General features: G+C 50.0%; 3 protein-coding genes across 5 annotated transcripts in view; 1 reads left to right on the forward strand and 2 right to left on the reverse strand.

Moving 5' to 3' along the window:
• The window catches only part of HOPX (HOP homeobox), an 8,419-nt gene extending 6,130 nt beyond the window's left edge, over positions 1-2,289 (forward strand). For both annotated transcript variants that reach the window (XM_074823056.1, XM_074823055.1), the window contains exon 3: positions 1,570-2,289. In XM_074823056.1, the coding sequence (XP_074679157.1) occupies positions 1,570-1,647 (78 nt within the window). In that variant the 3' untranslated portion in view covers positions 1,648-2,289. The remainder of the gene's footprint in view (positions 1-1,569) is intronic.
• SPMAP2L (sperm microtubule associated protein 2 like) overlaps positions 1-14,300 on the reverse strand; it is a 21,536-nt gene extending 7,236 nt beyond the window's left edge. Inside the window, exons 1-11 of the mRNA XM_074821273.1 lie at positions 14,286-14,300; positions 14,124-14,185; positions 13,200-13,455; positions 12,758-12,851; positions 12,436-12,580; positions 9,089-9,211; positions 7,028-7,165; positions 6,596-6,713; positions 5,362-5,493; positions 4,677-4,852; positions 2,706-4,076 (exon numbers count right to left, since the gene is read on the reverse strand). Coding sequence (XP_074677374.1) covers positions 3,962-4,076; positions 4,677-4,852; positions 5,362-5,493; positions 6,596-6,713; positions 7,028-7,165; positions 9,089-9,211; positions 12,436-12,580; positions 12,758-12,851; positions 13,200-13,455; positions 14,124-14,185; positions 14,286-14,300 — 1,374 coding nt within the window. The 3' untranslated portion in view covers positions 2,706-3,961. The remainder of the gene's footprint in view (positions 1-2,705; positions 4,077-4,676; positions 4,853-5,361; positions 5,494-6,595; positions 6,714-7,027; positions 7,166-9,088; positions 9,212-12,435; positions 12,581-12,757; positions 12,852-13,199; positions 13,456-14,123; positions 14,186-14,285) is intronic.
• ARL9 (ARF like GTPase 9) lies at positions 13,599-20,974 on the reverse strand. 2 transcript variants are annotated; one of them, XM_074823054.1, is made up of 5 exons: positions 20,473-20,974; positions 18,805-18,973; positions 17,595-17,669; positions 15,852-16,027; positions 13,599-14,740 (listed from the first exon to the last, which is right to left on the reverse strand). In XM_074823054.1, exons 4-5 carry the CDS (start codon positions 15,990-15,992, stop codon positions 14,561-14,563), a joined length of 321 nt encoding a protein of 106 aa, XP_074679155.1. In that variant the 5' UTR covers positions 15,993-16,027; positions 17,595-17,669; positions 18,805-18,973; positions 20,473-20,974; the 3' UTR covers positions 13,599-14,560. The 2 variants fall into 2 exon arrangements, with proteins under 2 accessions (XP_074679155.1, XP_074679153.1); XM_074823052.1 differs by lacking the exons at positions 17,595-17,669; positions 20,473-20,974 and adding an exon at positions 19,426-19,575.
• Positions 20,975-21,043: the final 69 nt, after the last annotated feature.

Genomic DNA, 21,043 nt, shown 5'->3' on the forward strand with positions numbered 1-21,043 from the left:
GCCATTTTTGATGCAGGTGTTTTATGAGCTACTTAGACCCATAGCAGCATTGATGGGTACAGAAAAGAAATCCAACCCACTGAAAAGTTAGCAGTATTTTGCAGAGAGCTGCCAAGCCTGGCTCTCCCTGGGCAAAGCCAAAGGGATATGAGAGCCAAGCAGGCAATGCCAGCATTTAGCCTTTCCCAGAGAAGGATGCTGGTATAACATCCATTGCACTGATAGTCCTTGGCTGAAGTGGAAAAGGAGACCCCTCCTCTACTGTGTTTTGGTGAGAGGCAGGTACTGCTGCTTGTTTGAGGCAGCAAGGAGGCAGTACCCCTGAAATACCTTTTCTTCCTTAGAAATGGCACTGCTTCATTTTTTTTTTTTTCCTAAAGCAAGTTGTAAACACAGGCCAAATATGCCCAGGACACCTCTGGAGATGTCTTAAAATCTTCCCTAATAGCCATCTTTTTTCATGAATCCAAAGTGCTCCTAGAGATCTGGAGATGAAGGTCATGTTAGGGACAGGATTGAGACTGGGATGGAAGGCTGCAAAGTGCCTGCATTGCGTATGACACAGAGACTCATTGCTTCTGACACATGGAGTGCTTTATCAGCTAGATATAGCAGCCATTTTAATAAAAAATTTAGTAAAAATGAGATCCAAAGAGGTACTGAGTCAACAGGAGATGATGGTTTAGGACAGGAAGTGAAATTTTGGGGAGGAGGCTCGGCAGGCAATCATCTGACTGGATGTGGTCCAGGGCAGTGCTAGCTCAAGAGCCACTTGTAGAGAGCACTGTGGTTGTATCATTATGGACCACAATAGCTTCAAAAATAGCCATGAACAAATATAGCAACAAAATGAGCAGCAACAAAGCAACTCACAGGCACACTCCCAAACAAAAGGCTGAGCTGTGCTTCCGGCACACATGAGTTACATCTCTCTTCTTAGGGAGGTAGTGTGGCTTTATCCAGCTGCATTTTATCTAACAGTTGAAACTGTGACTGGTTGAAGTGGCATCAGCAGCTCTGGGAGCTGGCTTAGAGATGCTAAGTTACTACAGAATAATGTAGTCATGCATATTGCTTGAAGACTAAGATAATTTTTAACCCATTTTTTTAATCTATTTGTTCTTAAATTTGTTGAGAGCCACTGTGTTGTCCCTTTCATCCTTTCTGAAGCAGGTCAGCTTTTGATTCCTGTCATTTTTGAACCTGCAGTGATTGTATCACTGCTCCAGCCGTTTAAACAGACACCATCCAGCAGCCCCTTAGCCAATCTCTTACTCTGTTTGCAAGAAAAACCTGGACCCACAGCAATAAAATGAAGACTCACACATGCTGTCAAGGTCTGAAGGGAGCTTGAAAGAGGTGCACACATAGGTAACAAGACTGATCGGTCGGGAGCAGCTGCCCTGCTGCCTGAACTGCCTGGGAACAGCGCAGTGCCTTTCTACAAGATAGCAGTACCATGAATTTCCCTCCCCTGGTCCCACGTGCTGCCCACATCTGTACCTTTAGTGAGGTTATTCAGAGGGTTGGCTCAACCCAGTCCACTCAATCTGTTTTTTTTTCCTCCAGAAATGGTTCAAGCAGCGCCTGGCAGAGTGGAGGAAGTCTGAAGGGCTGCCCTCAGAAAGCGGGTCTGTCAGGGACTAGAGGATGCTGCTCCGATCCCCATGCCTGCTGTAAATGATGGTGAAGCTCTACTGAGTGGGTTTCCTTGAGGTTCTTCTGTTGCAATAGGTTTTGAGATACAAAGTAATACCCTGCTATTTAACATAGTTTTATTTAAAGTGTACATAACCAGGAAAAAATATTATATATATATATGTGTGTGTGTGTGTGTGTGTGTATACAGCTTCTGATGGCTGCATAACCTATGTAGTGATTCCCATCCATTAACAGTAGCTGCACAGGGCAAGGCAGTCTCAAGCCCTTGTCCCTGGCTTGCAGAAAAGCTGCCATGAAAGGTTCAAACATAGAAGGGGGGGAAAAAAAATTATTTTCCTTATGATCCCCAGAGGCAAAGTATGTATGCTAGCTTCAATATACAGATCATCCAGAGAGGAGGGCACCTGGACAACCAGATGGGTTGTTCAGGTGGTCTTGATTAGCTCAAGTTGCCCGAGTCAGCTCAGGAAATAGGCAAACCGAGTGCCTACACCATAATCAGACTAAGACAAGCGCCCCTTGACTGCATTTCTCACATTTCTGTTAAAGGTCACAAAAGGGAAGGAACTGGTCTTTTCTTTTTTTTTTTCCAATGCATTAATAAAAAAACAAAGTTTTTTGATGAGAGGAGCTGTGTTATGTCCCTGCTTGTGCTCCCTGCCCCAATGGCAGAGACAGACTCCTTACTCTGGGAGGGCAACACTTCTCCAAGGCAGCCTCAGTGGACACTGTGGGTTCTCCCTCTTGCCAGAGGGACAGGCCACAGACATGGGAAACCTCCTCTTCTAGGGCATCCACGGGTCCATCCATGGCAGCCCACACAGCCCCACGCACACCCCAAGCCCCGAGGTGGCAGAGGCTGGCGGTGCTGGGGTTCCCCTGCAGGGCGGGGGGGCCAGACCGCAGCCTCCATCTGGCCATTCTCAAGCCCGAGGGATGCAGTTGCGCTGGGGCTCTTGCACAAAACCCAAACTCTTATCCATCCTGGTACAGGACAATGCATGGGCTGAAAAATAACCAGCACCATTGCCCAGTGACCTTACCTTGTTCAAAAGGGTTCAAAAATCTTCTGCTCAGTGGATTATTGAATCAATTAGTGGATCTTCTGATTAATCCTCTCTGGCTTGTGGTCACCTGCCTCTACTTCTTTGTAAGGAGAATCAGCTTAACCCAGGGAAGATTAAGATACACTGGCACTGAAACTGCCACACGCTTTCATTTATGGCTTTTGTCCCTTGCTGGAGAGCAGCTCGCCTCAGTATTTCCAGCCCATCACCAGTAGTTGGGCTGCCAGTGCAAAGCACGCCACATTCACAGGAAACAGATAAAAGCAATGTCCCTGTGCCATGTCCCACACAGGCTGTGTTGTTCCCGGGCAATCCAGCTGCCAAACTGACTCAGCCACAGACCCTACTGGAGCTCAGAGTTCGTTCTGCAGAGTCTGGCACTGATACCTGTTTTCTTCTTAGTCTTTGCAATGTGCCCTCTCCCTTACTTTGCTTTTCTGAGTTAGGCCCCAAAAATCACAATGCAGAGCTCCATTATTTTGCCCAGGGTCACACAACTGAGTATCTGAACTGCAAATTTAACTCATGAAACTTGTATCAAAGATGCATGCAAAGCAAAGCGCTGGATCTGCCTGTTCTCCAGGCAGTTGAGAAAATGGGCCCCAAATCCAAGTCAACCCAACACATGTGCCACCCCAGCACTTCCAAAGTCTGTACTAAGGATTTGCACCTTATCAAATTCAGCCCTGGATCTGGAATTTTGCAGCCTTTTGTGCTTCTACTTCTGTCACAGGCACAAAACTTGGAGCGTTGCTAAGAAGATCTCTAAACTTTAGCAAAAATTTTGAAACCCAAGGTCAGGAATTGTGTTGCATCAACCTACTGCATGCCGTTGGCTTTGGTTTGCCACACTTCCTTATGTGAAAGAACAGTTCCTGTGCTGGCTTCCCCCCGCAGCTGTTTCACTGCTTCTTTAACTATTACAGTAAAAAGATAAGAAGGGTGATAAACTCCAGACATAACACATCCTAGGCAGAGAGGCTTCCCACATTAGGTCAAATTCTGCTCATTTCCCCTGGTGACTATTTTGTTCTTAAGGAATGACCATTTTATTTAACTCCCCAGATAAGCCCAGTAAAAGTGGCTGCTTGTAAGAAAGTGTTCCTGGTGGGTGCTGCCTCCGCGCTGTGTTCAAGTAGGTTTTCCAGCCACAGCCCAGCCCAAAGAGGGTGATGTTCCAAGGGCTGATGGAGGCAACTGGCACAAGCAGCAGACTGTGTTTCTGAGGGAGCTCAGCGCTTAATCGGACGAGCCAGGTCTTGGATCCGAGCAGAGCAAGTTGCCTTCTTAGCAGTCTCCTTCACCGTGAACGCGTCTGGGTCGAATTGAGCTGAGTCCGTAGGAGGCCTGGGGGGAATGATGACAGAGCTGGTCAATTCCAGCTGGAGTGGGGCCAGCTCTCAAAGCTGACGCACCTCCACCCGAGCCCTGCCCTTTCCTGTCAAGAGGCCAGAAGCAGTCATGCCTCTGCTGTTGTCACCAGGATGCTAGTGAGGGGATGCCCCATCTCTCACTGAAGCTGTCACAGCCACTGCAGCCAGGCATTCCCCCTCACCCTCTGTGAAACATCCTACCCAGCGCTTCCTGCAGCCCAGGCTGAGGCCAGCTGCATCATGCTGGGCAGCATGAATGTGCTACTGTGCCGTGTGTCAGCTGGTTGTTTTTTATAATTGCAATTAATAATTAAGAAGTCCCAACCAGTAATTCCTACTGGAACTAGAAAGTTCCTATTTCTTCTCTTTTTATTCTCCTTCCACCTCAAAAATGCTTTTTAAGCCACAATCCATGTAGCATTAGCACATCCAGTCATATAAATTCCATGCATTTTGGAAGTGGAAGAGCTGTGGTTTAATCATGCTGGCTAAACCCAGATCAACAAGGTGCCATGGCCTGCACAAAATGGGCTGACAGTTGATCATTTCCCCATGGCAGGTAAGCAGGACCTACCTTTTGCAAGGCTGGGCCAGTTCCATGAGCCTTGGTGTGGCCACCGCGTGCTTCGCAGTCTTTGTCACTGGCCACTCAGCATCCCGCAGGGGCACATAATCAGGATGCAATCTTTTTGCCCTAGCCAGCTCCAGGGTCCGAGGGCTCGCAATTGCCTCCTGAGCCAACTTGGAAACCTGTGGAAGAATGGGGAGGAAGGTCCCTACCAGGTGCTCTTGGCATTCAAGGGTGACCAGCCTGTAACCCAGTGTCCCCAGGTTCACAGCCACTGACCACACACAGACAGGGCACGATCCTGTCCACAGCTGTGTCTGGCACCAGACAAGCTGTGGAAGGAGAAATCACTGCCTGGCCAGTCCCATAACCTGCTCTCCAGCCTCCTCTTACTCCAACCCATCCCCCAGCACTGGAGATCCCAATTAGACACTTGTCCATCTCTCCCCATCCTCACAGCTGCAGCCTAGGCACAGGTCTGCCCTTCTCTGGGGATGTCTGCTGGGGGTCAGTTCACGCTCTAGATGGAGCACAAGTCCTGCTCTCTAGCCCAGGAAGCAGCTACATCAGCCTCACTGACAGCAGCACATCCAGGGCTGTCACAAAGAGAGCCACCAGCGACTGAGCACCCCTGCCCTCCCCTCTCCCCGGCGTCACTGCCGCGCATGGTCGTGGGGGGATGCTGCCTTACCGGACGAATGACAGAGTCAAGAAAGCTGCACTCATAGCAGCAGGTCACCTCCCTGACCCGGGGCTCTGCGAGACGCTGTAACCGCGAGGATGCTCTGGCCAAGACCGCAGCATTTGTAACCCGTGTTGGCACCTGCGTGGGTTCAGAATGGGGAATGGATGTGCAGACACGGAGCTTGACACAGCAGCCCACAGGGACACACTCCCTCCCCAAAGGAATGAACACCCAGCACCCTTCCTCTGCAGACATGGCCACAAGAAGGAGCCTCTTACTTTCCCAGCACCCGTTATTTTTCTTTCACTGGAACTATAAGGTGATTTTGGCATTATTGGGATTTGTATGTCTCAGCCAATATGGCTTTTCCCCTCAGCTGTTGCCCACTCAGAGCCGGAGAGGAATGCCTGTAATAAGAGCCTGTGTAGCCAGGTAAAAGCACAGAGAAATTTCTTCCAGAGTGATGTTTTTCATATTCATCTTCCTGGCTGAATCAAATAATTTCCCTGCTAACAAGAGACACTCAGAATTCAGGGTAAAAGTGCTAGTGCAGTTAACTGCATTCTTACAGCAAAAGTGATTACTGCTCCAGCATGGGACTTCTTCCCCTATTTTTCACAGGGTTACCGATGCCAAAGCCTGCTCCAATACAGCCTCCCTTATTTCCCAGCCCAGAGTCTGCAGCCAGAAAACCTAGCCTTTGCCATGGAAATTACTATAATCCAAGATTGCCCCAAGCCCTTTCACCCCTGCCAAAGCAATGACCCACCTCAATGGAGCAAGTTCAGAAATAAGTCTCTAAATTAGGCTTCTGGTAAAACATAGTTAAAATATACATAGTATTTACAGGCTCGTGCTCCCTCTATACAGAGACAGCAGCACAGCTGCCCAACTGCAAACATGACTGTACTCCCTAGGAGCTGAACAGGCCATTCTCGTCGCGTTTCTCCACCTTCTGCTTTATCAGGGGATGCAGCCCAGATGCCTCCCTCGTCTCTCCTGCTATTCTAGGCTGCTCCAGCCTAGCTGTTTTCTGTCCCTCAGCAAGGGGATTTTCAAAGACAGCATCTCACTCCAAAAAGGCAGTTTCTCTCAGTATCACAAACCCCAGCAGAACCAGACAGTTTCTCCCCTCCATAGCACACACTGGGCACATCCAGAGGCATGATACAGGGAGTAAAACTCAGGACAGTTTGCTGTATCACTGTCCCCTCCAAATCTCACTCAACCACCTCCTCACCTCTCTGGCCAGCAGGAACTCTGGGTGCACCTTTGGCCGGGCAAGCTCCATGATCCGTGGGGAGGCTTTATAGCTCCGTGCAGCTGGTGACACGGGCCACTCAGGGGACTGGCGAGGTCTGGAAGCAGAGAGTCATGGCACTGCTACTCACAGATATTCCCCCACATGGGTTAAACCAGGCTGCATCTGAGACGTTTGAGCATCATATTTGCTGCAGTAGAAGGCAACTTTGTCTTGTGGCCATTTCCAGTGGAGAAGCCACTCATCCCATGAGAGAATCCAGAGGTCCTAATCCCAGCAGAGTCCCTGCTCTGCATTTTGCCCTCTGTTACACCCATCCTCTGTTCCTGTATTTATTACTTTGAAGCTACACCGATGCTACAAGAGCCAAGGGCCTACCTATAGCACCCTACAGGCTTTCTGACCTCTCACCTTTGCTGCAGGTAAGCAGCTGAGCATTTTTTAGGTTCAGACAACTTCAGCAGCCGATCAGAAGGGAAGTCAAAATCCACTAGCAGGGGACGCTCCCAGATTGTCGATTCCCGTCCACAGCTGTACAAGAAGAGGGGTCTTGAGGAACAACAACACAGAAGAGTTAGTAAAAAGCAACTGACAGAGAACATGATCCTGGCAGATGGTATCCTAAGTCTGGTTAAGCATCCATGCCTGCTGCATGTACAAAAGTTGGAAAAGCCATGAACAAATGGGCATTTACACTTGAAATTTCCTGACTTTAAAGGTATATGCTGTTTGCACATGCAAAGTCCTCTTTTAAGCACCCTCAGCGCATTGCTTTCAAAGTCTAGGCCTTTCCCTGAACCATTTCAAGAAGCCACTCCACAACACACACCTGGCAGCATCTCTGTTGTTCAGCTCTGCCAATTTAGAAATCTCTTTGTTGCAATGGCTTAATAGCACCTTGTGCTCTTGCAGCTCCTTTCACCTTGGGATCTCCCCAGACTTGCCTAGTGCATCCTCATCCAACTTTCCATCAGCCATAACTGTTGGAAGATGCCTGTCATCACCAGAGAAGAGGTGAGCAGAAAGACAGGAACGGCTGCCAGATGGACACTGTTAGTCAGAGGTAGAAGTTCTCAGGGGGATGAGAGCTCTTGAACTGATGACAGTGGCAGAGGAGAGAAAACTACTGACACGCATGTCTTGACATCCCTCCGGGTAGAGGAAAGCCCGGAGTGCAACAGAGTTTCATCTCCATTCTCATTGCTAGGACTTCTTACAGACTAGCAACCACCACCCTGTCTCCGAAAGAGCTTCATCCCCTCCAACAGAGCTACAGATGAATTGCTCCAAGTAATGGAGCATCACCCAGCACCACTGAAGTTTACATTTTTTACATCATTTTTCACTCCTATTACCAAACATGGACTAGTTTTTCATCACACAGTGACAGCAGAGGTTTAACTCAAGGCAAGAGACCTTTCCAGCCAGCAGGATGCTGCAAGATTTCTCTGTTCATAGCACTTCCTAACTTTTATTCTCAAGATGTAGGTCAGGCTCCAAGAGGATGCAGGAGATCACTAATTGTGTCCAGGTGCCTGGCTGGGCTGCATCAGCCCCAGTATGGACAGGTGTGGTGGTTTAGCTCCTGCCGGGGTCTGAGACCACGCGGCCGCTACCCCTCCCCCACAAAGGGAGTGAAATACAAAGCCCCAAGACTGAAATAAGGAAAGGTTTAATACAACAGTGCAATAGCAACACAACAAACAACAACAATAACAATAACAGTAATAGTGATAGCAATGAACAGAGCAAAATAGCTACCAAATACAGCAGTGAGAAGCACGATGTACAAAACCACGCGTGCACCGCGCTCCCGCGCCAGGAAAATGTGACCTGCCAGGATGTGACGTTGGCATGGTATCTGAATAACCCAGCTAGAGCTCCCCCCCACTGCTGGGGAAACTTAACCCTATCCTGGTTAAACCAGGACAACAGGGAACACTCTAGGGACAGACAGTCCCTCTGTATGCACAGGTGTGACACACACATGCTTCCATCAAGGCATACATGCACATGATATCTCTGCTTCCAAGCCAAGGCAGAGCTGTCCGTTGTTTTTTTTGTTACAGCAGAGGAACATGCTCCCATGTGCTTGAAGACTGACATCAAGGCAAGGCTGCTCCAAACCCAGAGCTCTAATCAGACCAGCAACCACCACATGTTGCAGAAGCCAGGAAGCAGGGTATGAGGAAATAAAAGGGCACCAAAACTTAGCACTCCCCAGTTCCTCCTGGAAGTCAAGCACTCAGGGTGACTACACTCCTATGGCACTTTCTTCCCTGCTACAGATGGCCCCTGTTCCAAGGACCAGTACACCCTGGTGGGTCACAGTGGCATGGAGCTCCCTGGGGGCAGCAGCAGCAGGAGACAAGATAGCATCTCCCCCTTTCCCTGGGAGCCAGCACATCCCCCTGATTAGAGAAGACCCTCTGAGTTGCCTCATTCCCCAGGATGTCCTACCACATTACTGACCTGCACTGGTGTTTGCCAAAATCTTTCTTGGGCTTGGCCAGTGCCACTGTTCTTGGAGATGGTCGAGCTGTCAAAGCATCCCACAAGAGGGTCCAGATCATCTCTTGGTTTCCCCACACAAGCCTAGCAAGAAGAGCATGGGTGTGAAATTTTAGAAACAATGCACAAATGTGAAATATGCTTGCTGGGGTTATCATTCCCTGCCTAGGATGGGACACACACAGAGTCCCTACAGCTCCCCACTGCTGTAAAGTGCCGTTGCCATCCACTGAGCACTCACCTTCTCTGGCACTGAATTTCCTAACACTGTCCAGGTGTTGTTGACAACTCAAAAAGAAAAGAGCCTTCAAGTGATGAGTGTGGTTGTACAGTTACTAGTGGATATGCAGAAAGGGTCATTTCATTACATCTCTGAAACCCCTGGGGGAGTTTCATGATTGCATTTTTCTTGCCTCACCATTACCACCTATCTATACCACAGGTATGACAGTAAAAATAATAATAATAATGTTATGGTCAGGGTGTGCCATGGAAAGTGGGTGAGGTTTTGCAGCACGTTAGTGGTTACTCTCCTGTGCCCAGGGCAAATTTGGAGTTGTTCATCCCCCACTGAGAGAGAGACCATGGTGGGAGAAGGTACCAGGGTATTCAGGACAGGGAACAGCAGGACAATGGGTTTGTGGAGCCTTTTTCGAGTAGAGACACCCACCCAGACCATGGAGAAGAGACATTATTAAGAGATTGTTGCCCTGGCTTGTCAAGCCATAGCTTGACCACATAATGCAAACGGCAACTCTGTTCCTAAAGCTGGACTGTGTCCTCCAGGATACAGCAGCCTGCAGCTCCAGTGAGGTCCAGCCTCCTCACACCACAGTACCATCCTACCCAGCAACATCTCAGTGGGGCAGCTCAGATGGGGCAGCAAAGGCAAGACTTGGGTCAAGCCCAGTTTTTGGACTGAAAACAAGAAAGAGCAAATTGAAGAGTCCCTCATGCAATGAACATCTCAATCTGCTTTTCTGGAGCCACTTGTGCTCTTGAGAAGCAAGCAGCAGCAAGACGAAAGCAAAGGGTCTGCACCAGCTGAAGCCCCATCAGTCCCCAGCCCTCGAGCCAGAGCTGTCTGGGCACATCCTTACTTGGGATCATGTGCACAAGCTGCTTCCCTGGGTTCTGCAAGTTCTCGTATCCTGCCAAAATTGCAGAAAAGGACGAATGTGCCACTAAACATACAGTTAAACAAACAAAGCATAAAGAAGCTACTACTGTACTCAAAGCCATATAACACACTCTTGAACCCCGTGCTTTTGCCTCCATCGCTTACGAGTGTGTATAAGGGATCTCCCTCCAAGTAACTTTCCATCCATCCATTTAATGTGGTGAACTCACCAGGCCATGGATTTCTGTGCTATCTCTTGGATTGCAGAGACACAAATTTGCAATTCTGCCCTGACTGCAGGGTCCCTTTGGGACATGGCAGAGAGCAGGGGAAGTTACTTTTCTGATTAATAACATGCCATGCAATCCCAGCACATAGGAGATGGATGATCTCCCAGCCTAAAGGAGCCAAAATGAACAGAAACACCAGTTATCAACAATCTTGTGGTTTACTAAAAGGCACCATGGAGACAGCACTGTTCCCACATGGTTTTAGGACCACAGGTAAAGACATATTTTTTTATTTATCATTTTCTTTCAGTTCGTTTAGCACAGGGGTTTTAGATGCTATAGAGACACTGGAATATACATGGTCTATGCCCTAGGAGCAGCACTGAAATGTTTTTACTGAATATTCATCAGATCAAAACCTTTCAGGAAGATCAGATATCGCTGTCTGCTCCTGCTGCTCAAGTGTCCCAGGCCTGAAATCCCAGTGGCTGGGAAGCGCTTGTTTTGTGAGCCTGGGTACAAAGAGAAGGACGAGATGACACCAGTGCCACAAGTACGTTGCAGAACTTGCTGGTGTCACGGACCAAGCCCACACCCACCCGCTGGGGCTACAGGTGCCTGTCTCCCAGCAGCTGGGGAGCAACCACAGGATGCAGGCAGCTGTGGAAGTGCCCCACCACGGGAAAAGCACAGAAGGTGAAAGCCTGGGGCATTGTTTCCCTGCTTAGTATCACCCGACAAGAAGGCAGCATAGCCCTAGAGAGGAGCAGGGACACCAATAGAGATGTTTGCTGCCAGAAAAAAAGTCTGTGCTTTGGGGACATACCTGTGGTTTCTCTGATGGGGCTGATACCTCTAGTGAGGAGCCCAGCCCCAGCAAACACTTGCCAGAGAGCTCAGCTCCACAGAGACCCTTGCGATGGCAGGCTGCTGTTAGAGTGTCCTCGCCACACGCTCCCTGCGAGATGCCTGCTGATTTATCTCCCCGTCATGCCTAACCACCAGTCACAACACTGCACAGTTCCCACTGAGATCCCACAGAGGGAACTGCCTGGGAGACTTTGGCCCCCTGCCGCCAGTTCAAGATGGAACACGATCTGGAAGGCAGCTACCATTTCAGGAGCCAAAACCCAATTTCAGCTGTTCATTCCCAAGCGGCTCCCCAGAGGTTTTTCCTTGCAAAGGGGCAAAGAGGTGAAGGATAACCATGCAGAGGTGTCCCCCCCAGCCTAGCTGCGTTGCAGAGCTGGAACCATCTCGGCAGACAGGCTCATCCTGCAACAGATCCCCCACATCACCACAAGTGCACATGGCCCTAGTGCCCCACATCGCTGGCTTGGACACTGCTGCACAAAGCTTGCACCCCCTTGACCCAGCCAAGGGACAAGTGACACGTATGTCCAAATCAGGTCCCTCAACTCACTTGACAATTGTTTTGGTTTTTTTCCAATTACAAAAAAAGATTACTTTCTACTCTTTTTATCATGGCAAAAGCTCTGGACAGACAGGCATCCCCACACAGGATGCACCTGCAGCAGCTCTGCAACTTAGAGTTAAGCCACCTCACTGACAAGGGGACAGCTCTGGGGCAGCCTTTGCCATTTGGCCCCTCTCATGCTTCCCAGCAGGTGAAAACGAGGCCTTGTTACAGCCATAGAAACGCCTCCTCTCCGCTGCCTGAGCTCAAACAGACTCACTGCTTAAGGGGGATCAACTCCCTTTGAGATCAATCCCTTGTAAAGCAAAGGGTCACAGCTTCTGTTTTGAAGGGACAGGACAGTCAGACATTGTTTGTCATGAGAAGCAGAGGAAGGGGAAAACCAGGCATCATTTCCTCTGTATGTTTATCACAGTGTCATCGACGCAGTGCTCTGCGTAAATCCCCAATTGAAGCCTCCCCAAGAGACGTGGGGCACGGCCTGGACACCCAGCCAGGAGGTTGGGGCTGGGTTTCTTACCTGTCACGTGAGCGCGCAGACAAGTAACGAGAAACTGCAAAGACAAGAAGAGGTGAATTTAAAAGCTTGGTAACACCTGCAGCCTGGGCTGCCTGCTCCTCAGTGTGAAATAAACCCAAAGCAGATGATGTTTCTGCATCTCCTTATGATACAGTTGCTTGGCAGCTATTTGTAGTGTTTTTCCCTGTTACCTTCCTGGTGCAGCTGCATAGTAATGTGCTTGCACGTGAAGTGCTCCTCTCTGGTGGCTGCTCTTCACCCGGCGGTGCTGGCAGCCCCCAAGGCCGCAGGACAGAGCACCCCCAGCACCACATCCCCTCACCAGCATCCTCCTCCTGGGAGCACCAGCAGCCACTGCCAACCTGCAGGCTCCCACCCAGCTCAGTGTAGCTACCCCTTACCATTGCCTTCAATAACTTCAAGGGGACATCTTGAGAGCCTCAGGGGAGTAGCGGCTGTATTAAACCGGGACTTTGCAGCAGTAACAAGACAAGCCGCTATGTTTTAAAGTGGGAGGCCAGAAAGCCAGAGACTTGGTGACACCGGCACTGTGGGGAAACCGGGCATGGATGCTGGGGAGCTACATGCCCCAATGTCAGCAGCGGCCATGCCATGGGCATCGCTTTCCCCGGCAGGTGCTCAGAGCTGTGGTGCCCAGAGCCTGTTGGCGCCAGCCAGCCACACCACACACGGGAGTCCTCCCACAGCAGAGCCCCCGAGCCCCAGTGGGGTGAGGGGCCAGGGCGCGGGGGAGCCACCGCCACCACAGGAGGGGTGGCCTCCACCAACAGCCACAGCCCCCGACACCTGTGACCGGCCTCCGCCGCCCCGTCCACCCACCGGTGCATGGCCTGGCCGCCACCATGGCGCACGCTCCTGTTGCCATAGCAATGGTGGCAGCCACAGCCCCACCGGTTCCGCAGCAGTGGAAACCGCTCCTCCAGCGTTCGGTTCACCAGTGGGCCCCAGGGAGCTGGCCCCTGGCCACCAGCGGAGGCCACCAGCGGAGGCCAGGGCCCACTGGCAGGGCAGTGCGTGCAGGTGCTGGGCACCCGGCCCGCACAGATGGGTGAACAGACCCGTTTCAAAGGTGGCTGTCCAGAAAAGGCCTCGGGATCTTCTGCGGCGCTCCTTGTTCAGGTAAATGAAGCCCAGACCACTGGTTAGGGTAAAATTTTCTGCTTTATGAATCTGTTCCAAGGGACAAAACTGTAAAACCCTCATACAGTAAATGCACTTGCAAAACAGGTCCTTTACAGAACTGCTCCTGGAGTGTAAGTACAAGGACACTGGGAGAGTGACACTCCTCAGCAACTCATCTGCCTCACCTGCTGTGCTAACAGAAATCACTTTCAAAAAAACAACAGGCTTTTCACATGTAAAACTGCTTGCTCGAGGACAACCTGTACTAAACCAAAATAAGCGGCTCAGCCTGATGGAGGAGTCTCCCACTTTCTGTGCCAATTTAACTTAAATGCTTCCAGTCACTACCTTAAATTACACTGTTTTGTTTTTTCCCTGTAGGCAAAGAAACACTTAATGTCTTACTGCTTTCATTTTCTCATTCTTATCCACTAAAGAAGCAGTAACCAACCCAATTTGCCACTCCCTTAAAAACCAGCTCCAATACAGCAACAACAAAAATTGTACTGTCAAAAATGCTAGTTGCAGCACTTTAAATTTCTGACACTGTCAAGAAGTGAGGTCTCATTTTTAACAGAACAACACCGCTAACAGGGTCCTGTAAATCCTGTGAAGTAAACATATTTCAGTTTGAGCCTGAGACATCAAGCCAGGTTAAATTTATTGGATACAACTTTGTTCCACTGAAGTCAATGCCTGATTCCCACCTGGCAAGAAGCCATCTCAGTCCATCTAAGCTATATATCCCCTTAACTGCTGTCCTAATTTTCCCCTACAAATACACTAAAAATAGACTACTTTTCAGATGTATTTTCAAACCACTATAAATTAGATTTTCTTACCAACTAGACATCATTTTCAGAAGAATTTCACACCCACAAGGAAAAGATATCTGTACATTTCAGTCACCACGCAGCAAACTGACCATACACTAACACCTCGTTTCCCGCAGCTCAATTATCACATTGTAGGAAAAGAGATGTCACTGTGCTTCCAAAACCAGCTGTGCTATCAGCTCCTTGGCATCCTTCATGCTGGAGGAGATCTCGGAGCCATCTTCTGCCACATGGGTACCAATCAAGAACATCTTCCTCTCGTCCCCAATATCAGAGAGTGCCAGAGCATCGTGAATATCGGTGATGCAATATGCACCTTCAAGGTCCTGATATGCAAAAACAAAACAACCCTGTTAGTTGCATGAGGTGGCAGCACCATTCCTGCTTTGAGCCACTGCCTTCATCCAGGGAGGGGAAAGGTCTCAAAGGCTCCGGGGGCACCATTTTTACGTACCTTCTATGAGATCAAGTTCCCATGCCCTAAAATGCTTTGGGAAAAAAAACGTTTATCTTTAACCTAATTTATTTCCAAATAAATAAGGGTACAGTTCTGTTTCTAGTAATACCAGTGTTTCTGATAATGTAAGACTACCTATACAAGGCAGACAAAAGTCTTGCTGGCCCAAGGTACCAGGCACCCAGCACAGAGTTACAAGAACGTGGCAAATGTACAACAGTCATGCCCTGTACACCTTCTCAGCCACCAGCATTTCTGACTCCAGGACCTAGAGAATCAGTAGTAGCATTTGTGTTTGATGAAGCCAAAGCCTGCACTTGCATTCAAGAGTGACACGAAGGACTACTAGTAATATGCCGAAGTTACTAGAAATTTAGGAGGTAACAATGTAAAGCAAATCAAGCACACAGCCCTCATAAAAGAAAACCTGGGCTTAAAACCCCTGGGCTGTTCTGTCATCTGACTGTATCATAGGCACAATTCTATTCCAGGTACAGCACCAGTCATTGGCACTTTCACAAAGATCTTAGGAGAAAGCACTGCCTTGTGGGGAAAGCTGCTCTTTCAGCAGCAGCCTGAGGAGCAACAACCAATCTGAAGGCAAACAACGGTGCTTCACTTTTCAGCTGCTGCGAGGTAAAGTGATACTTCTAGACTGATGTTCAGAACAGAAACCTAACTCCAAGTCTAACTGCAGTCTCTCCCTTGCGGCTCCCAAATCTTGCAACTCTAGAGCAGTTTCCACCATTATTTCCACCCACAGCTATGACTGCACCATCTCTGAGCACAGGACCTGCATCTTGCAGATCCAAAACTCAACCTCAGATTATTTTCTTTTGCGGTCAACAGGTGTCCCAGAAAGACCTCCAGCTCCCAGTCATGCAGCCTCCTTAAAGGCAAGAAACCTCCTTTGAAAGGCTTTGTTGCTGTTTTCAGAGCTGCTGCCAGCCCAAGCTCAGCTAGCAGCAGGGAATTCTTACCTGCTTGTTGGCCAGAACCACCACTGGCAGGGTGGAGTTATTCTGGATCAGTTGATGAAGCAGCTGTTTCGCCACAGGCAGTCGGGCATGATCAGCCGCGTCCACAACGTAGATTAGCAACAGCACTTTGGGTAAATACATCTTCCAGTATGAACGCAGAGATTCACTGCCCCCAACTGGAAGAGAAGAAGGCAGCACAGGATTCACCAAGTAATCCCAGCAGCGCTGCTCCCAGACGTGTGGACAGCAGGCCCTGGGCTGAAAACCCAAGGTATCTGGGTTACCAAAAGCTCAAAGTATTTGGCCCACTGTATATGAGACTGAAAATAGCTTTATTTTCTCTGGTCAAGTCCCATGCAGGCATATGTGCATGCTCTGAGGAGAGGAAAAAAAAAAAAAAACAAACACTTTCCATTTTAAGCTCTTATTTTGAGAGGATTCTGGGTTCAGTTTCTTTATGGTTGCTTTCTGCCTTGTTGGTTCTTGCACTCAAGCAAATCAGAAGAGTAGAAAAAGGTTCAGTGTCCATAAAAACCATGTGAGAATGTCCCCATATAACTTATCTCCACATGTCCATCTCATCTTAAGACAAAGCAGGCCTACAACTTCCAAAGAAGTAATTCAGCTCTGAGGTGGAGCTTATCAGATTTGTATGACACTAGGGACTAGGTCAAAACTCCCACAGCTTTCATACTGTCAATAACCAGAGATGCTTAGGAAGAGAGAAAAATCAAGCCCCAGCAGACTCTTCAGGCAATCCTTGGGAGAAAGCTTTGTACAGGATACATTTCTACCTGAGCTCTTCTCTGCTGGATACATAGGAAAACTGTCCATCTTCAAAACCTCACCTAATTCTGTGGTGAAACCATATGCAGCAAGTTGCTTGAGACTTGTTCCCATGAAGGGACAAAAAGAGTTTGGTAGTTTGCTGAGTTTAATAGGAGCAGGAATAGCTAACAGTATATTAAGTATTTCAGATGTGTTTTCAGTTCTCCAGGTCTTCTCCTAGGTACACTGCAGAACCACTTGCTCAAGAGTGCTGATGTGCTCAAAAGGCACATCTCCCAAAAGCAGTAAGTTTTCAAAGCAATACATTTGGGGTTCCCTATAACTGTCTCCTGTCTTACACAGAAGCTCTTTTCAAAACTGACTTAATAGTCATGTTTTACTGCCCTCGGTGACTTTGTTCTGTTCCAAAGCAATTTTGCTTTCACTTAAGTCAAAATGATTCAGTAGTTTCAAGAACATAGACAGGGAAGCAACATTTCCTGCTAGGGCGTGCCTGACTCTTCAAGAGCCCCAGCGCATCTGCAGGCAGAACTGCAAGTCTGCCACTGTGGAAAGGAGCCCAAGGGCTGTGACTGACACATCACCCTTGGGACAGATGCTTCTGATTCTGTACTGTGACGTTGTGGGGGCTCACCACCGTTCCCTCTGTTAAGTGCATTCATGCATAGCATAACCCAGGGGTCAGCAACCTCACAGAGAACATTTTTTCTCAAACCAGTAGGAACTCAGCAGAAGCCAGGAGCTCCTATCCTTTGCAGAGGCAAGATACCACACACTTATCTATATGATGGTACAAAGAAAAAGAAGTTTCCTATCTGTCTAAGCCAGCAAAATAAAAACTCTGCTGTCTACTGATCATCTTGCGCTATGTGATCACAGCATAGGCTGCTAACCCCTGGACTAGGCAATGGTACAGACTGGGTAACCAGATTACAGAGCCATGCACGGATTTACCTGGCTGAAACTGGCCTGAGACATTTCATTTCCCATGGGTCAGATCGCAGCCATCACATCTCAGTCACTACCAACCTGGACCAGAGAGGGAAGGATGACTCAGAAACAGTAGGTTCTGCCGTGGGGTGCACAGCGCTGGGCCCAGGCCATCCCCAGGCAGGAGCAAAGATACTGTAGGTTTCTCTGGGCTCAGCTACACAAAGCAACCCCCAGCAGGAGACACAGGTGTCTCGTACCTATTAGGAAAGGGGCACAGACTGCAAGCATCTCTGGACAGATGATTTCCCTAAGACACCACAGAGACTCCTATGGTAGTAGGACTGGGAATTAAATCCTGCCTTAGCAGCCCCATCCTCACCTCCCAGAGACTTACCTGGGAACAGCACAATTGTTTTAGGCCTGCTGACAAAGGTAGGGAGGCCTCTGTGGGCTAGCTGCCAGTCGAGCACTGGTACAACTGCCAGTCAAGCACTGGTACAGGACAGTGCAGAAACAGCAGGAAGCAAAGCGCAGCTTCTGCCTCCACAGAAGACAGGCACCAGTGAGGCTAGGATGTCAGCCCCTCTGCACCAGGGACTGACCTGATTGCAGGGCCTCTACGTTCCCCATCAGATAGCTGCACCTAGAACAGCTGGGACACCCCAAACGCATCACAGGAGATGCTTTCTGCAGGCAGAGTCAATACCCAAAATTCAGTGCTAAGGACAACACAGAAAGTTTAGCGAACACCTACATTCAAAAGCCATTGAAGACTGGAAAACACCACTTATGAGACTTTGGAACAAAAAGGGTACAAAGCTTTTCTCTTCCTCCTCTGTTCTTTCAACTTATTACTTACACCTCTTCTGCTCTTACCCTTTGCCAGGCATAAGCAACAAGGAGAAGCTATACAACACACAACGGCGACAGGGCTTACTGGGGACACCTCTGCCTTAGGCTGGTTTCACACAATCAGGCTTGTTACCCTTCTCTCTCTGGGAGCAGAACTCCCTGGAGGACAGGGCTGAACGAACACAGATCCCTTCTAATGCCAGTGTTATAGTTCTGTTCAAGAAACAGGGTGGGAAATCAGAATCCCCAAGGAAAAAATAATCACAACTTCATGGTATCAGTGCAGGCACTAGAGAATATGAAGGTTTTAAAATATGGTCCTGATCCCTAGGACATAGGATAGGAACTTATTTTATGTTCTGTACTAAAGTTCACTCACTCTCCAGGAACTCCATGTGGGACTCTTCGGTGTTGATGCAGACGGCATTGAAGCCCTCAGTGGGAGCCACGCTGTGCTTGACGTGGTTAGTTGCCAGGGAGTGGAGAACGCTGGTCTTCCCAGCCCCATCCAGGCCCAGCACCAGTATCTGCTTGCTGTGTCCTTTACCCTGCAAGGAGAGGGCAGCTCGCTTAGCCAGGCAGTCGGGGCATGTGGGAAGCTTAGCGGGGCTGGGGGAAAAAAGGAGGCGTAACAAGGGCTCGGGAGGGAAGGGCAAAAGCTACTTCAGGGAGAAGAGGGAGAAGATGCCAGCTGGGCTCCTGGCCGCAGCGCAGGCGAGGCGATGGGAAGCCGGAGACACCCGCCCGCCCAGACCAGACGCAGCTGGGGAGAAAAGCGGAGAGAGCGGCCCCGGCCTGCCCGCCCCGCCGCGGCCTCGGCCTCGCCGTCCGGCCCGACCCAAGGCCTCGCCGCGCTGCCGGGGAACGCGATGGGGGCGGCGGGGCCCGGTCGCACCGAGGCGGGTGGGGGCGGCGCAGCCCGGCCGAGAGGCCCCGGGCGGCCCCGCTGGCGCTCCGCGACCCAGCGGTCTCACCCGCTGCCCCGACCCGGCCCCGGTACCTGCTCGGCGGCGGCGGCGGCGGCAGGGCGGGCGGCGGGTGGCGCGGCCCGGCTCCGCAGGCGGGCCCAGGCCCAGGCCGCCAGGGCCGCGCCGCCCGCCGCGGCCAGCGCCGCCCCCCACAGCGCGGCGGGCCGCAGGCGGGTGCCCATGGCCGCCCCGGACCGGCCCGCTCCGCTCCGCGCCCGGACACACTCACCCCCGGGGACGGACGGAGCGAGCTCCCCCTGCAGCCCTAAATGCACAGCTCTCTCCCCCCGAGCTGGGTTCTCGAAGTCAGGTTGAGAATTCCAGAGTTTCAGTAAAATAGCGAACCGTTTCACAGGTGGATTTTTGCTGCTAGAGGAAGGCAGGCTGTCCCCACAGCTGCTGCCCTCTGCCCCCCCACAGTGGGATTTGCTCCCAGCTTGTTTCTAGCTGGGCACCCATCGCCCAGGGAAGCGGTCAGGGCACTGTCCAGACAGCCCGGTCAGGGCTCCAGCAGTGCCACACGTCAGCTTCTCCATCTGGTCAGAGGTCCTGCCAGGTTTAACCAGAGAAGACGCCTCGAGAACGTAAGAGTTGCATTCTCCTCACTCCAAATCACCCTCCAGAAACTGCATGGCTGCAGGACAGTGTGCTCTCTCCTGCAGTCACCAGCTGCTGGCTAAGAGGAGGCACAGCACCTCCTTTCTCTTCAGCACTCCATTGGCAGCAAGTGACTCTGCCAGTCAGGCATAAAGTTCTGTTCTCACTCAGAGCACAATGCATATTCAACCCCCTTTCCAGATGGTCCCAGTGTGCAGACAAGGTAATAAAGACTGGATTCTACTTAGATTTTTATTCAATGGGGACTCAAGGCAGGGTTTAAGCCACAGTAACATTTCCCTTGCTCCCCACCTCTTCAGGCCTTTGCTTTAAATTCAGAGACAGAAGTCTTTGCCTTTTGGGCTTACATCTGACAACTTTCCCTGAGGTGCTATTTCTACCCCCTGGAAGTCCACGCATGGAAAAATGCTTTAGCTACACTGAGACCAAACAAGAAGTTGCAAGAGATGCTTGAGGGCTACCTGTGGGGTGCTAGGAAAGCAGACACATCTTCCATCTCATCCCCAGCTTCCACTCGAGAAGCGCAATGCCTCTTCACTGCAGCCCACCATCACAACCAGCCACTTTGGTTTAGCTCACTCTTCTTTTCCAAAGCCCTCTAGAACGAGGCAGTTGGCTTGCAAAAAAAGGGGACACTGAGTCAGCTGCCACAAACTTCACCATGCTTTCTCCTCACAGCCTTGTTCTCCCCCTTCAGATTATTTTCTGTATCATCTAGCTCATACATTGTTTTCCAAGACCCTCCATGCCTGTGCTGTTTGGTGCTCAATGACTGACTGGGACAAGACACAGAAGATAGTGTTTGCATCATGCATAGTCAGAGACATTGTCAGATAAATCTGTTAAAGGCCTTAATTAACATAGGCAGGAGGAGCATAAATCTACATTTCAATAAGTTTTTGATTATTGCACATCTTTTGTTTACATTTGGCAACGTGGAGAGATTTCTTCTTAGGGGCTGCAGTTGAGTTTGACGGCAACACCCTAGGTCACAGTGGGGGCAAGTGTGAGGAAGGCAACTTGGTGAGCAGA

Source organism: Strix aluco, chromosome 4, assembly GCF_031877795.1.
Source record: "Strix aluco isolate bStrAlu1 chromosome 4, bStrAlu1.hap1, whole genome shotgun sequence".
Taxonomy (NCBI): Eukaryota; Metazoa; Chordata; class Aves; order Strigiformes; family Strigidae; genus Strix; species Strix aluco.